The sequence below is a fragment of the Entelurus aequoreus genome, linkage group LG24, assembly GCF_033978785.1.
Source record: "Entelurus aequoreus isolate RoL-2023_Sb linkage group LG24, RoL_Eaeq_v1.1, whole genome shotgun sequence".
Taxonomy (NCBI): Eukaryota; Metazoa; Chordata; class Actinopteri; order Syngnathiformes; family Syngnathidae; genus Entelurus; species Entelurus aequoreus.
In genome coordinates, this window is record NC_084754.1 from 1,022,454 (window position 1) to 1,038,618 (window position 16,165).

At 42.2% G+C, this 16,165-nt stretch overlaps 1 protein-coding gene across 1 annotated transcript in view; it reads left to right on the plus strand.

The window, feature by feature from the left end:
* The first annotated feature begins 780 nt into the window (after positions 1-780).
* The window catches only part of LOC133641772 (protein mono-ADP-ribosyltransferase PARP6-like), a 30,151-nt gene continuing 14,766 nt past the window's right edge, over positions 781-16,165 (plus strand). The window contains exons 1-6 of the mRNA XM_062035763.1: positions 781-2,183; positions 2,264-2,311; positions 4,702-4,770; positions 11,182-11,279; positions 11,363-11,423; positions 15,770-15,860. Of these exons, the coding sequence (XP_061891747.1) occupies positions 2,309-2,311; positions 4,702-4,770; positions 11,182-11,279; positions 11,363-11,423; positions 15,770-15,860 (322 nt within the window). The 5' untranslated portion in view covers positions 781-2,183; positions 2,264-2,308. The remainder of the gene's footprint in view (positions 2,184-2,263; positions 2,312-4,701; positions 4,771-11,181; positions 11,280-11,362; positions 11,424-15,769; positions 15,861-16,165) is intronic.

Consider the following 16,165-nt stretch of genomic DNA (forward strand, 5'->3'; position numbering starts at 1 on the left):
TATATATGTATATATATATATATATATACATATATGTATATATATATGTATATATATATATATATATATATATATATATATATATGTATATATATATGTATATATATATATATATATATGTCCAAAAAATGAAAGAGTTGGCCATTTCTGTGTTATTAATTAGATTGTAATGGACTGTTGTTGAGCCACTAAAACCTCTTTCTTGTTTAGAAGCTATACAGACAATATTAACTGATCTTTGTTCATGCACTGGATCGGTTTGCAGCCGAGTGTGAAGCGACTGGGATGAGAATCAGCACCTCCAAGTCCGAGTCCATGGTTCTCGCCCGGAAAAGGGTGGAGTGCCATCTCCGGGTTGGGGAGGAGATCTTGCCCCAAGTGGAGGAGTTCAAGTACCTCAGAGTCTTGTTCACGAGTGAGGGAAGAGTGGATCGTGAGATCGACAGGCGGATCGGTGCGGCGTCTTCAGTAATGCGGACCCTGTATCGGTCTGTTGTGGTGAAGAAGGAGCTGAGCCGCAAGGCAAAGCTCTCAATCTACCGGTCGATCTACGTTCCCATCCTCACCTATGGTCATGAGCTTTGGGTTATGACCGAAAGGACAAGATCACGGGTACAAGCGGCCCAAATGAGTTTCCTCCGCCGAGTGGCGGGGCTCTCCCTTAGAGATAGGGTGAGAAGCTCTGTCATCCGGGAGGAGCTCAAAGTAAAGCCACTGCTCCTCCACATCGAGAGAAGCCAGATAAGGTGGTTCGGGCATCTGGTCAGGATGCCACCCGAACGCCTCCCTAGGGAGGTGTTTAGGGCACGTCTGACCGGTATGAGGCCACGGGGAAGACCCAGGACACGTTGGGAAGACTATGTCTCCCGGCTGGCCTCGGGATCCCCCGGGAAGAGCTGGATGAAGTGGCTGGGGAGAGGGAAGTCTGGGCTTCCCTGCTTAGGCTGCTGCCCCCGCGACCCGACCTCGGATAAGCGGAAGAAGATGGATGGATGTTCATGCACAAATATTGATCAAGTGTTTGGATGGTTTCATTCAATCAATGTATTCAGTGTGATTCCACGTAATAGTTTGATATTGACCATCTCATCTGTGCATACATTGTTAGATTACCCCTAAGAGAGTTAGATATATGGTAATAAAGTACATACTAGACTGTTTAGGTGTTGAAGTACCCTTTAAAAAGCTGAACTCAACCCCAAACGACAACTTCGTGATTTATTTTACTAAAATATACTAGAATACTCTTAGGACAGGACACACGTGTCAAACTCAAGGCCCCCCAGATCCTTTTTGGCAACCAATCAGCGGTCTCTTCCAAGGTTTCTCTTTGTGCCCATTGGGTCAAGTTTTTTCTTGCCCCGATGTGGAATCAGAGTCGACGAGGATGTCGTTGTGGTTTGTGCAGCCCTTTGAAGCATTTGTGATTAAGGGCTCTATAAGTCAACTTTGATTGATTAATCGTAACATCTTGCAGACAGACTCAAAAACAGGTTATAAAAGCCACTTTGGAGCAATATTTACGCAAAAATGACACCAAAGCATACCCAATACATACTGTATTATCTAGATCACAGGGAAGTGTTTCAAATGTAGAATAATATCATCTTAGGGCCCCTTTAAGGAGCATATGGCCACTACCAAAAAAATGGCCAGACCAAACACTCTTTCTAGTTTAAGTGGATTACGCTGAGAAAAGCACTTAATTAGAAAGCACATATGTATGAAGGCCTAAAAGTGTGTCACCTGACCAGACTGTGAGCAGCAGGCGGCTGCTCACAGGGTTAACTGCTGATTAAGGTCAAACTGGAGACGCACACACACACACACACAGAAAGAAACAGCCTAAGTATTATGAATCAATTCGTTGTCACCTCATAGTGGACACATTTTGTTAGGAGTCTGCAGAATGTCATGACTTTGTCAAAAAAGTAAACATGGAACAAAAGTCATTGGAGCTGCGGGTGTCAGTCTATCCTCCTCTCTTGGCCGACGGTATCTGCGGCTAATCGTGTTCTTCGAATCCACGGCTAAACATGTGGACTTGGGCTGTTCGGATCACAGAAAGAGGACAACGAGACACACAACTAACCAAGCCTTCAAGCAGGAAGTTTTATTCGAGTCACTGCGGATATTTCACCGTTTCTTCAATGTGGATGTGCAAGATTTATCTGTAGAAGGAGGTCAGTGAAGGCATCATCAACACCCTACACATTGAATTATAGCATAATCATGTTTATATTTCTTTGCCTGTTCATTACAGTGTTCGCAAAAAGACTGAGGTGGGGCAAGCGAAAGTGTGGTGCTGATGGTGAGTCCACATAAATATCTTCTATGGTTTATTACACTATATCAGTGATGTGTGGTGAGGTTCCTGACTTTCTTTTTTACTTAACTTTCCTTTAAATTGTCTGCTCACAAGAAAAAGAAGAGAACAATTAGTGATGTAAAATGTAGTTTTCAAATACTTCTTAATTATTAAACCGAAAACCAATTGTGGTCTTACCCTGATGAGGTCCATGCATTTCCCCTCCCACAGTAAAAGCTCTGTAACTTTATTGTAAAAGTATCTTCGCCTTTTTGCCTCTGTGGGAAGATAGCAGCAATTAGTGTTGCCCGACGTCCCATAATTATTGCTGTACTTCTCATTTATTTCCTGTCATGACCTCCATGGGGGACGTCATTATTTTTCCTTATTTATTTACTACTGTGTTATTGATCATATTTATTTATTCATCTGTACAACACACGGTGTGAGTTACATTCTTTATATCATCACCTCATGAAGAAAATGTGTCGAGATGACATCTCCAACAACTTAAATGAAGTTGTTTGTTAAGTTCAGTACGTCTATTTGTAATATTTAAACAAGATTGTTCAGTCTGTGTGATCCTTATTTGGATTTCTGCTAACGCTATCGATTATTTTAGTAATTGAGTAATCTATTGATAAGTTTGTTCGATTAATCAAGTAATCAGATAAAACACACTTTATAGCGTCAATGCGTACGTTAAGGAAACATTTTCTGCTACCATTTTTTTTCTAAAAAAAAATGCACATCATCAACATTGCACTTAATAAAAACATTTTAGTTAAAAAATATCGCCACACATCAACGCTCTATTGCAGTGGCCATGCAGAAACTATGTCCGGACTCCAGGGGGTCCAAATTCTATCAATTTTTATTAGTCACAATCATCAAAAGATTATTTGAAGCCACGGAATATAAATTTGAAGCTCTTTTCTAAATCGAATAAATTGATTAATTGTTGCAGCCCTATTCTCAATGCACAGAAAAAAAGTTCAAATGATTCACTGCGTTGGGCATTTTTATACAGCTAAAACATTGATCACCTATTAGCTTTATCAGCTTATTCCTTTCCAAAAAGAGATTTTTTGTTGTTGTTTTTGTTCGTTTTGTACAACATTTGCAACAATTGTTTATATTATTGCTTATCAGACAAGATGAAAGTTAATATTTACATTTACTTTCCCTTAACATATAATCTATCAAGAAGGCAATTAAAAAAAAAATCTGAAACATTTCAAACTACAGCTGAAGTACATTAGTTTAAGCATAAAACACAATTAACCTTTACTAATTATTTTTTTTCCACAGCATGTGTCTGTTTTATATGAACACACATTCAATTTCAATGTTTGCCATCACAATGCCTCAGAAAATCTCCTAAAGCAACCATAAAGGTGACGATTCTGGTCGTATTTAGTGACTGCAGTTTTTGCACATCCTTTTAAATCTGGGTTTCAAACTTGCCATCGGTACTCTTAACTCTTGCGCAATAAAGCCGGGGTGCATACTTTTTATTCATTGCACTAACAGTAGAAAACCCCATCTCAGAGAGATAGTAGTAGAATAGCATAAAACACACACCGTTTTTTTCCCTCATTTCCTACTTCTCCTCGTTACGGTGAGTCCAAGATTCAGATTCAGTACTCTATTAATCTCCCAGAGGAAATTGAGATTTTCAGCACAGTCCCATTCAAGGTCAGACAAACATTACAGGGAGACAGAAATAGGATCGCTGACAGGTCTGCCAACTTTCAGCGGCCCTTACAAAAAAAAGGTAAGAAACAGGTAAACGATATTTAGTCAAAGGCTGGACTCCAGGGAGGGGGTCCAGACTGAGGTCAAGGGAAAAAACTCATAGCCATAGCACACATAAACATGTTACATGGAATCAACAGAACTTGCAACAGAGGGGAGGGAGTCATGGGAGCTGGCTGCAGCTGTTTAAGCGCTACTCAGCCGTCCATTGCCCCTATCAGCCGTCCATCGGCGTCATTCAGCTTCTAGAGGCAAAAATGATATTTTTTTTCCTGCGTTACGCCAGTCATCTCTGCATTTCGGGCTCCGAACAAACACACAACCGTACCATCTGTAATTACGATTTAAAAAAAAGAAACCTAGTGATCCTCACTTGGATTTGTAGTGAACGTCCATGTTGTCATGCCTGTACGCGTTGGAACAAAAAAAAAAAAAAACATCAAGCACCTTGGATATGAACGACAACAGAGATGTTGAGCCAGTCAGGTCCAACAGATGGAAACAATCTCGTAGAAAATAAATTTTTTTCTCATTGGTGTTGTGCCTCGATGCCCCAATACTTTTGTCTAAATGTTGCACTGCATTTATTTAGAAGATCCTTTATCAACATATGTTTCTCTTATTTGACTGTTAAGGACACCGAGTGCCAGGAATGGAGTGAAAGTGAGGAAGGCTCCAACTCAGAGGAAGAGGAGACAACTTATGTAAATGTTTCTTTCAATATGCTCTAATGCTTAAAGGGGAACTGCCCTTTTTTTGGAATGGTGCCTATCATTCACAGTCATTATGAAAGACATGACAAGAGATGGATGTTTTTAATGCATTTTAAATATAAAATAAACGTAATAAAAGTCTGCTTAATAATAATAATAATAATAATAATAATAATATATTTTATTTGTAAAAGCAGTTTACATTGAACAAACAATCTCAAAGTGCTACAGTACATTTAAAAAACAAAAAAAACAAAGCTAGAACAACAAATAGCTGCACCCAACGAGTAAAATAAATAGTAAAATAGAATAAAAACTAGAACAGCCTAATATCTAGAACTAGCACACATAAATCTATCAAAAGGCCTATTTAAAAAGAAGGGGTTTGAAGCCTTTTTAAAAGCATCCACAGTCTGTGGTGCCCTCAGGTGGTCAGGGAGAGCGTTCCACAGACTGGGAGCGGCGGAGCAGAAAGCCCGGTCTCCCATGGTTTGGAGCTTTGTCCTCGGAGGTTAGCCTGTCCGGAGCAGAGGTGTCGTGTGGAGGATGTGGGGGTGAGCAGTTCTTTGAGGTAGAGGGGGGCATTTCCATGGAGGCTCTGGTGAGTTAGTATGGAGACTTTGTATTCAATCCTGAGTGGAACAGGAATCCAGTGAAGGGATTCGAGAACCGGTGTGATGTGGTCGTATTTCCGCACTCTCATCAGGATCCTAGCAGCATTATTTTGTATGTACTGCAGCTTCTGGATGTCCTTGCTGGGGATCCCGACAAGAAGTGAGTTGCAGTAGTCGAGCCTGGAGGAGACAAAGGCGTGGACGACGGGAACTCCACTATTTCGCCCATAAAATCCAATAAATAACCATTCAAAAAGCGCTAACAATACTCCATTTACATTTCGTGACTTAAATATTAACCAAGTATTAGTGATATTGTTATTGCTTGCTTACTTGCTTATGGTTGTCCATCGAGTCCGATGACGACATCCACTTCTATCGGTGAGTTCGTTGGTGGCTGAATAGCCCTATCCTGGATAAACAAACCCTACTGCAGGTAGGGCATGTAAATGTGGTGGTGGTGGTGGAAACGGCAACCGTAGGTGTATGCCTCCTGAGTCTTCTCTCCTGTCTCTTGGCTGTCCTATCCTCCTCCAGCAGGCGGGTGCCATCCTGGCAGAGCTGACGCCAGGTGTTACGATCAGCAGCCACACCCTCCAGGGCCTCAGGTCTGATTTTACACTTCCTTAGTGCAGTCTTCAGCTGGTCTTTATATCGTTTCTTCTGCCCTCCAGCAGAGCGACGACCATGGTGTAGCTGGCCGTATAACACTTTGCGAGGCAGGCGGTCTGAGGGCATCTTTACTACGTGGCCCAGCCATCGTAGTTGGTGCAGGGTGATCATGGCCTCAATACTCCTGCAGTTGGTTTTTGAGAGTATTTCAGAGTGAGGCACACGATCACGCCATGTGATCCCCAGGATGCGCTGAAGGCAGCGTATGTGGAACTGCTCTAGGGCCCTGATGTGGCGGCTGTAGGTTACCCAGGCTTCACAGCTGTAGAGGAGGGTAGTGAGGCAGATAGCTTGATAGACAGAGACCTTTGTGTGGAGATGGAGGTTCTTGTTTTGGAAGACCCGACGCCTGAGTCTCCCAAAAGCTGCCGCTGCCTGCTTGATCCTGTTCTTGACCTCACTATCAACAGTGTTGTCATCAGAAAGAATGCTTTCCAGGTATCTGAAGGATGGAACGATTGGTATTTGTTCTCCAGAAACAGTGAAGACAGGTGATGTAGATGGCTTGTTGGAGCTCCACTGGCAAACTACTTCCGTCTTGTTGGTGTTGACGGTCAGTCCCATCCTGCTGTATGCTCTCACCGCAGCCACAAGAACAGACTGGAGGTCTTGTGGGCTGTGAGATACAAGAACACAGTCATCTGCATACTGCATCTCAACAATTCTCTCCCTCTGCAGTTTGGTGGTAGCCTGAAGCCTCCTGATATTAAAGAGGTTGCCATCTCGACGAAAGTCCACTGTCACACCGCTGCTGTCCTCAATCTCTTTGTGCAGAAGCTTGGTAACACATAGCAAGAAGATGTTAAAAAGCACTGGTGCTAGTACACACCCCTGTCTTACTCCTGTATGTACAGGGAAGGGGGCAGACTCTGGACCTCCTATGGTCACTCGAGCAGTCATTCCATCATGAAACTGACGGAGGATGTTAACAAACTTAATGGGACAGCCAAACTTGAGGAGGACTTCCCATAGAAGTTCTCTCTGAACAGTGTCGAAGGCTTTGGAGAGGTCGACAAAGGCCATGAATAGGTCCTGATGTTGTTCCCTACATTTTTCCTGCAGCTGTCTAGCTGTGAAAATCATGTCCACTGTGCTCCTAATCTTTCTAAACCCGCACTGTGATTCAGGCAGTATCGACTCAGTGATGTTTTTAATCAGCCTCTGGAGCATCACTTTTGCCAGAACTTTACCGGCAACAGCAAGGAGTGAAATTCCCCTACTGTTGCCACAGACAGCCTTGTCACCCTTGTTCTTGTAAATAGTGACAACATTGGCGTCTCTCCATTGTTGTGGGACGTTCTCTTCAGCCCAGATCTTTGTGATGTACTGGTGCAATGTTCTTGTGCAGAAGTATCCTCCTTGCTTCAGTAGTTCAGCCGGGATGTTGTCATTACCGGGGGATTTGTTGTTTTTGAGGGAGCGGGTAGCTGATCGGACCTCCAGGAAGGTTGGGGGCTCGTCCACATTGTGCATGACGGGAAGTGTAGGCAGTTCATCCAGAACAGTGGGGTCTGCATCAGATTCCTGATTCAACAGGGTGCTAAAGTGTTCCGCCCATCTCAGCAGGATGCTAGGTTGGTCCTTCAAGGTTGACAGGCCGTCTGCTGTTTTCAGGGGAGTGATGCAGCGGTTTGTTGGGCCGTAGGTCTTCTTGACAGCATTGTAAAAGTTATGCATGTCATTTTTATCGGCAAAGGTTTGGATTTCATGTGCCTTTTTTCTCCACCACTCATTCTGCATCCTCCTAACAGCCCTTTGCACTTCTCCTCGAGCTCTCTGCCATTTCTGCCTGGCGCTACTGGATGAAGGGTTCTCTATGCTTTGTGCATATCCTTCAACAGGACATGGATGGTGTCCGAGTTTTCATCAAACCAGTCTTGGTGGTTCTTGCTCTTGAAGCCAATTGTTTGGGCTGCTGCCTCATAGAGAGCCGAGCTGATAGAGTTCCAGTTCTGGTCAATAGAGTTCTCAGAAGAGTTCAAGGAAGACTCCACCGCCCCAAGTTTCTCAGCCAGGGAGCGGCGAAAGTCATTTCTTGTAACAGGGTTTTCCAGGCGGGCGCAGTCTAGCTTCTTCCTTTTAGGTCCTCGCCGTCTCAAGGGAGGGCGCACTTGCATGTGGACATTGGTCATAATCAAATGATGATCTGTCCAGCACTCTGCACCTCTCATGGCACGGGTGATGAGGACGTCTTTGATGTCACTACGCCTCACTATGATATAATCTATCAGGTGCCAATGTTTAGAACGGGTGTGCATCCATGAAGTCTTATATTTAGCCTTCTGCTGGAAGATGGTGTTGGTTATGGTCAGGTTATGCTCTGAGCAGAGAGTAAGCAGTCTCATCCCATTTGAGTTAACCTGACCAACCCCATGTCTGCCAAGTACTCCACTCCATGTCCTGCTGTTCTGTCCCACTCGGGCATTAAAATCCCCAAGCAAGAAAATCTTGTCATTCTTGGGGATCCGGCAGAGAGCCTCATCAAGTGACTGGTAGAAGGAATCCTTGACCTCACTCTCAGATGGCAGGGTCGGTGCATAAGCACTGAGAAGTGTGGCGTAGCGATTCCTGACCAGGGGGATACGGAGGGTCATTAGTCTTTCACTAATGCCGACAGGTGTTTCAGTGAGTCTTGGCAGCAGTGTGTTTTTGATGGCCAGTCCTACACCATGCAGATGTTGTCCTCCTGAGGGGTGGCCTTTCCAGAAGAATGTGTAGCCCATACCTTCCTCAGTTAGAGAGCCTTCATCCAGGATCCTGGTCTCACTCAGGGCTGCAATGTCAATGTTGTAGCGATTCAGCTCTGCAACAACCAAGGCAGTTCTTCTGTGAGGTCTGTCAGATCTGCCGTACGAGTCCAGGAGAGTCCTTACATTCCATGTTGCCAGTTTCAAGTTGCATGATTTTTTTTTTTTATTTCGACCGCAGATATGGAATGGCCCGATAGGTGCGGTATCCTATCCAGGCGAGATTGAGTGGGCAATTTTTAGGCCACCTTTTCTATGCCCGTCCTCAATTGAGGTGAGCAGTGCCGTCCCTAAATAAGGCTGCTCAAACACACAGGAGTCTGCCGAAAACAGCTTCCACTCAACCGAGCTGTTAGCGACCTATACCCTGTGCTGCTGCCGTGCAGGGTTCTAGCTAAGAGCTTCCAGTCCATTCAAACCTGCTCCCGTTGCCAGAAACCCCATCGCCGTCAGACTTCAACCAGATGTTAGTCCAGGTACTGTTCACCATGGTCAGAAGTGGGTACCTGCGCAAGGAGATATTTAAGTGCCAAAGGAGGTGCGCTTTCTCCAGTAGCACTATCTTCACCACAATGAGGTAAACCCGGTGGCGTGGGTGAGCCCATGACGACCAGCCCCCCATCATGACTGCAGGAGGTTGCCGGGTCCTTAATCTTTCAAGGCCCGCCTATTGCGCACCGCCAGCACATTGCTTTTCTGTCAGGGTGTGCTCCCTTAGCCTTTGCCTAAATAAGCTGACCCACAAGGCAATGGGGCTATTTACCCATAGTTGGGGCAGGGTTAACGGGCGTCAGGGCGTGTTCCACACAATGGTGGGCCTATACGCCACGTCTCTGGGGCCCACTGCTGCTCCGAGATCCCCTTCAGTTTAGTTCGGGGTCTGCAAAGACCCTTATCCGTGTGTGGCCACGAGGAGGCACTGAAGGAGTCTTGGTGGTGGAGAGGCTTTGTACCAACAGGAGGAGACTTACGCACTCGGCTCCTCTTTTCACCCCCCGAGGGGGGCTAGCTGGCGGCGGTAGCTGTAAGCAGAGAGTAGCAAGCAGAAAGCAACATGCAACATGCACCATCTACAGACATCTCTCTACTTCTACCGCACTAGACGCGTCACACACACCCTGTGTAAGACACACACACACTTTATTTTAATATATATTTTTTATTTTAATATTGTTATTATAAGCGCTAACGCAGACAAACTACTTATAGAGACGCCGTGATCACTTCCTGTGTGCCTATGTTCACATCATCGAGTGGTCTGCTGCTTCCTCGCATCCTTGCTCCCTGTAAGTCTATTCTAAATAATAAATCATGCATCTCACCTGGACATGAGACGTCTGCGTAGGTAATCCGATAAGTTGGTACACTTTGACAGTCATTCAGGATCTGGAACTGGCGAGAAAGACACGAAAAGTGCTTGTCCCTCACGTTCCCCCACCCCGTTACTAGAGGATTATGAGACATTTTTCATCTAAAAGGGAATATATGAACATCCTAGCAGTCTGCATCCTAATGACAACAGACCTTGTACAGTAAGTGATGTTTTATTATGTTTGTTGGCTCTCATGAAGTTTGTAGTGAGCAGAAATCAGTGATAAAGAAGGAAAAAAAAGCAAACATTGTGATGCTTTTTTGAAATTAATGCGCCACTTAAAGTGATCAAAATACGTAAATATCAAATTTTATTATAAATTAATTTATTTACGTTTGTAATACTTATAATGCAAAAAATATATATATGTATGTATGTATATGTATATATGTATATACTGTATATACAAACATATATGTGTGTGTGTGTATATATATATATATAAATAATAAATGATAAATGGGTTATACTTGTATAGCGCTTTTCTACCTTCAAGGTACTCAAAGCGCTTTGACAGTATTTCCACATTCACCCATTCACACACACATTCACACACTGATGGCGGGAGCTGCCATGCAAGGCGCTAACCAGCAGCCATCAGAGGCAAAGGGTGAAGTGTCTTGCCCAAGGACACAACGGACGTGACTAGGAAGGTAGAAGGTGGGGATTGAACCCCAGTAACCAGCAACACTCCGATTGCTGGCACAGCCACTCTACCAACTTCGCCACGCCGTATATATATATATATATATATATATATATATATATATATATATATATATATATATATATATATATATATATATATATATATATATATATATATATATATATATATATATATATATATCATCCATCGTCATGTCTTTCATAATGATTGTGAATGATGGGCGAAATTCCCAAAAAAGTGAAGTTCCCCTTTGAGTACATCTAGTTATATTGTAAAAGCTATATGGTCTCACTGCATTGGAAATGATGTGAGTGGTTCTTCTCTTAGGGGGAAAGCTATGCCATCGAGCCATGCTGCCACCCCCGGCTGGACACAGACATTGAGACAGTGAGGAGTCTGTATTCAGATAGTGCCATCTCTACCAGGTCAACATTTGAAAAAAATCATCAGATTAAAAAAAAATGATCTAGAATTTTTCTGACACTTTCTTCTTCTTGTATTCTGCCAGTGAATATCAATCCGTTGATGACGTGGACGTGGACTTGAACATTAGAGCCAACATTTTGGATGTAAGTAAACATCTCACTCCTTTAGCTAATATGTCTGCTCTCCCTGCATGTAGACTGCACATGTTTGGTGTCCACAGGCATGGGCGGACTTAGCATTAGGCAAACACAGGCCCTGAGATTTCCAGGTGCCCCCAAGCATCTCATAAAACCTATTAGTAAAGTTTTGTTCTATTTAAAATCCTTTTTTTGGTCTAAAACTGTGAACTTCAAATCAAATCTAAATTAACTTAAGAGGTATGCCAATTAGGGTTTTATCCTGCTGTTTCTGATCTCAATCCTCCTTGAGTAAGTACATAAGTAAGTAAACTTTATTTATAAAGCAGTTTTCATAGATAGAAATCACAAAGCGCTGTACAAAACATAGGTGAATTAAATTTTAAAAAATTAATAAAACAACGCCCTATCGTATTGAGAAAAACAACTGTTGAGATTTTCTGGCTGATAGTGGTCGATCCACAGCGCCTGTGTCAAACTGAAGGCCCAGGGGCCAGATCTGGCCCGCCACATATTATGTGGCCCATGAAAGCCGGTAAATAATGTCTTGATAAAGTACTTAATTTTTCTCCATTTTGACAAAACAAATCCATGCACTGCATGCAGTTGCATATCTTTTCAATTTTAATACTATTTGATAATGCAACACATATTTTTGTTTAAAAAAAATAAATACTTGAATATCTTATATATGACTTTCGATTTTAAAGCAAGTTATCAATCAAATTGACATACACAAAAATCCCGTCTCTGTCGCCAACATTTTATCTTAAAAAATAGTGGTAACATTTTCCATTTATAGTAATAAACTGTAAAAACAAAAACAAAAACGTAGATTTTATGGTAAAAAAAAAAAACAGCAGCGCAGTTGCCAGAATTTTACTGTAAAAAATAGTCGTACAGCTTTTTTTCCATTTACAGTAATACACTGTAAAAAGAATAACCATAGATTTTATGGTACAATGTTGGCGACTGAGCTACCATTTGTTTTACCGCAAAATCTACAGATTATAGATCAATAATCAAATGCATAGTTAATTGTATAACAATATCATGAGGCAAATCTTTATACTTTTATACTCCCATATTTTTTACTGTTACAAATGGCCCTCTAAGGGCAGCCATAACTGCGATGTAGCCCTCAATGAAAACCAGTTTGACACCTCTGATCTACAGCGATCGTTCTGCCACTCAATACCTCAACGCTATCGAGGGGAAATTCCACTTCATCGACTGTCAGTGGCATTGACATTAGGATTTCTCATTTGCATCTCAACAGTTGTTTTTCTCACTACGAAAGGGCGAAACCATCCTTGCCCAGGCACACCCTTCTGGTGTTAGAGTATAAATATTTGCCGCTAGACTACATCTGACCAATCGTGGTCTAATACTAGATCTGACCAATCCAAGTCTATGAGCATGAACTGATGAAGTCTTCTAAGACAAATCAAAGAGTCCAGTTGCGATCGAATGAATACCCTGAAAATACAATGACCTGGATGAATGAGAACATCCATAGACACGTCATTTAAATACACTATGGCGGTTTGCACCACTTTTTAATTGCACACACAGTCTCAGTAGATCACACGCATCAAACCCTCTAATAGTACACACAATTTTTATTGTTTGCACACGCTGTTTAGTGCGTGGTATTGCGCCTGTTTGTACTTACTCCATTTCTAGAATAAATTGTTAATCCTCAATTCTAGTCTCCTTGCCTTATTCAGGCAAGCCTTTCGGACAAAATAATTGAGGAAAACTTTGCCCTTTAAAAAGGGGGATCTGAACACCACCATAGTCAAAGAGAGGTGGAGATTGTCACAGTCGATAGACTAGTGAGCCTTGACGTCAATGATTTTGTGAACTTGAAAGAGTATCACATTTGGGGAAGATGTACTGTATTAAATCTGGGAAGACACCCTTTGCGGGCCAAACCAAACGACTCGGCGGGCCAAATTTCATGACATGGCGTCATGATGTAAACTATTTTGGGACCACTGCTATAGACTATTACAAGCCTCAAATTTTTACTTTTTAAGGTCAAGGCAAGTGTTGCTTTAAAAAGAGGGCTCATATTTTAGGGCACCAAGGAAAACATTATTTTATTTCGAGGCAGGGATTCCAAAGCATGCATGCATATATATATATATATATATATATATATATATATATATATATATATATATATATATATATATATATATATATATATATATATATATATACACTGAGATAACGTTCAAAACAGATGAATGCGCCTATTCTTGTGTTGGCAGGCAAACACTTTAAACATGCTTGTGCAAAAAAATATAATGACTTAAGTTTAGTGAAGTACCACGGACGTCTGGAACCTGGCTGCTCATCATTGGTCATCATCAATCAAAAAATGCCCGCCACCCATATATGTGCGTGCAGGTGAAGATTCCCCGCCCTCCTCACTTTCACTCCCTTCCTTTCACTGCGCGCCAGAAAAAACTGCCCGCCACCAGAATATGTGCGCGCCGAATCCGCAAATTAAGATTGCCAAATTTTGTGACGCGAAGGTTCACACCAGGCTGTAGATTGCCCGCCACTACAATATAAAGTGTAAACGATAAAACATTGAATATTCAGAGAATTCGAACCATTCCTACCTTTTTTTCTTCCATGGCCTCCTAAAAGGTTTTGTAATCCATCACAAATATCTAGCCATCCATTAATTTTCTATCAATGTCCCTCAAGCAACTGAAATGCGTGAAACATGTCCAAGTGTGGAAAGTGTTTTGCATAATTTACCCATCAGGTCTACTAAATAGATTAAATGGGTGTATTTTTATTTTTGTTTTTTATAATTTCCACGTAGCTTAATGGGCAATTTGTGTGTTTTGGTATGACATATTTTCATGTTCTTTGTTGGTTTTTGAATAATTGGACCATGAGTTTGAATTAGTTGTCCAAATTAGTGCATGTGCTTAATGCTAATTGCTGTGCATCTCTGTGATCAGTTGGCATTCTCATGTCTAAATGTATGGTCTAATAGTAATTTTGGGGCCTACTAAGAGGACTCTTGAATTAAGCATATATTTGGCGTGCAACGAGATGGAGCCCGAAAGGCAAAATGCTCCACAGTTTGAAAAATGCTGCTTCAAATCATTCCGCCTCTGAGTGGGGTGGCCTGTCAGGTTTTACGGGTGGCACGTGCCACCCCTGGCCACCTCATGGACACGCCACTGCAGCTCCCCTCTCCCTTCTAACGCAATGGACTATTCCCTGTTACTGCGCATGTGCAGACCCGATTCAAGAAGATTTAAGAACCCAAACTTGTTAGCCCATCTAGAATTGAACAAAAAACAAAACAAACCATGAATAAAAACTCTTCTATGTACCGACTGCCTCATTTGTCATTTCCACATATTTATCCTGTGCTAACTCAACAAACCATACCAACTGAAATAGAAACTATTCAAGAGGGCTGAGTTACTCCCTGCCTTCTCGGCATCACTGTGTATCGTTAGGAAAATAAAAGCTGCAATCTGTGAACTATTTCAACAAACCAAAAATAAAAACTTAAAAGACTGACGGTATTGCAGTAAGTCACACACTGTTCACTTTCTTTAAATGTACAATAATTTTCACAGAACTATATCAATGTGCAGTGTCTCATGCAGCATTTTAAGTAGTGTGACCAAGTGTTTATTTTATTACTGTTAGTTTTATTATGGGCCGAGGGGGAGGAGTCGCAGCCCCGCTTTACCGTGTACCTCTTGCTTGCCTAACAGAATCGCTATTGTGACATCCAGTGGACACATTTAAAACAGCAGTTTTTTTCATTTAAAAATACAGCTCAATTTTACACTTGGCAAACTCGTCTCGTGGGCTGGATTGAACCTGTTTACGGGCCTGATCCGGCCAGAGGGCCACATGTTTGACATCCCCGCTCTACAACTACAGAGGCTGATGCATGTGATGCTTTTAATCACAAATATGTAGCAGAAAGGAAGAATGACAGGCAGAATCTTGACAGGCACTTTTTCAACGTTCATCTCGAGTTCAAACAAGGCCATTCACAATAATAGCGCTATGCGTCACATCCAGTCCAAATGTGCTAACAAAAAAAAATTATACAAAAAATTACAGTATATTTTGTGTTGATTAATGTTCCTATGAATTTACGTTGTGATCAGTGATGCTTAATGCACAGCTCAAAGGCATACATGTCCTGCTAAGCTAATTAATAAGAAGAACATTGCAGATCGCATGGTGGTTTCTACGTCATGGTACTGTAAATTACCAGGCAATTTTTGTTCTGTGGAGGGCCCCAATGACAAGGTTTGCCTTGGGCCCTTAAATGACAACACCTCTGTCCACAGGAGGAGGTGGCCAAGGCTTGGAGCGTAGATCCAACCGAGCCCATCATTGTGCGCCTTCACTTTTCGTTGTCTCATTATCTGGATGGACCAGGTAAGACTATGCTCTGCAGCTATTGCAATCTATAGCAGTGGTTGCGACACAAACTCCTTTTCAGTTGTTTGCGGGTCTTTGCCTGCGCAACAAAAAAGAATCTTGCACTTTTATTGTAAATGGGATTTCTTATTGTCATCCATGAGCTCCTTAAGGTAGCTACAAAGCTCTTTCATGCTACAGTATTTTGAACCATCTGTCATAAATCACCGGTGCCCATTACGTCGATCGCGAGCTACCAGTGTCAGTTGATCACCAGCCAGGCATTAAAAAAAATAGACCTAAAAATTTGCGATCATTAATCT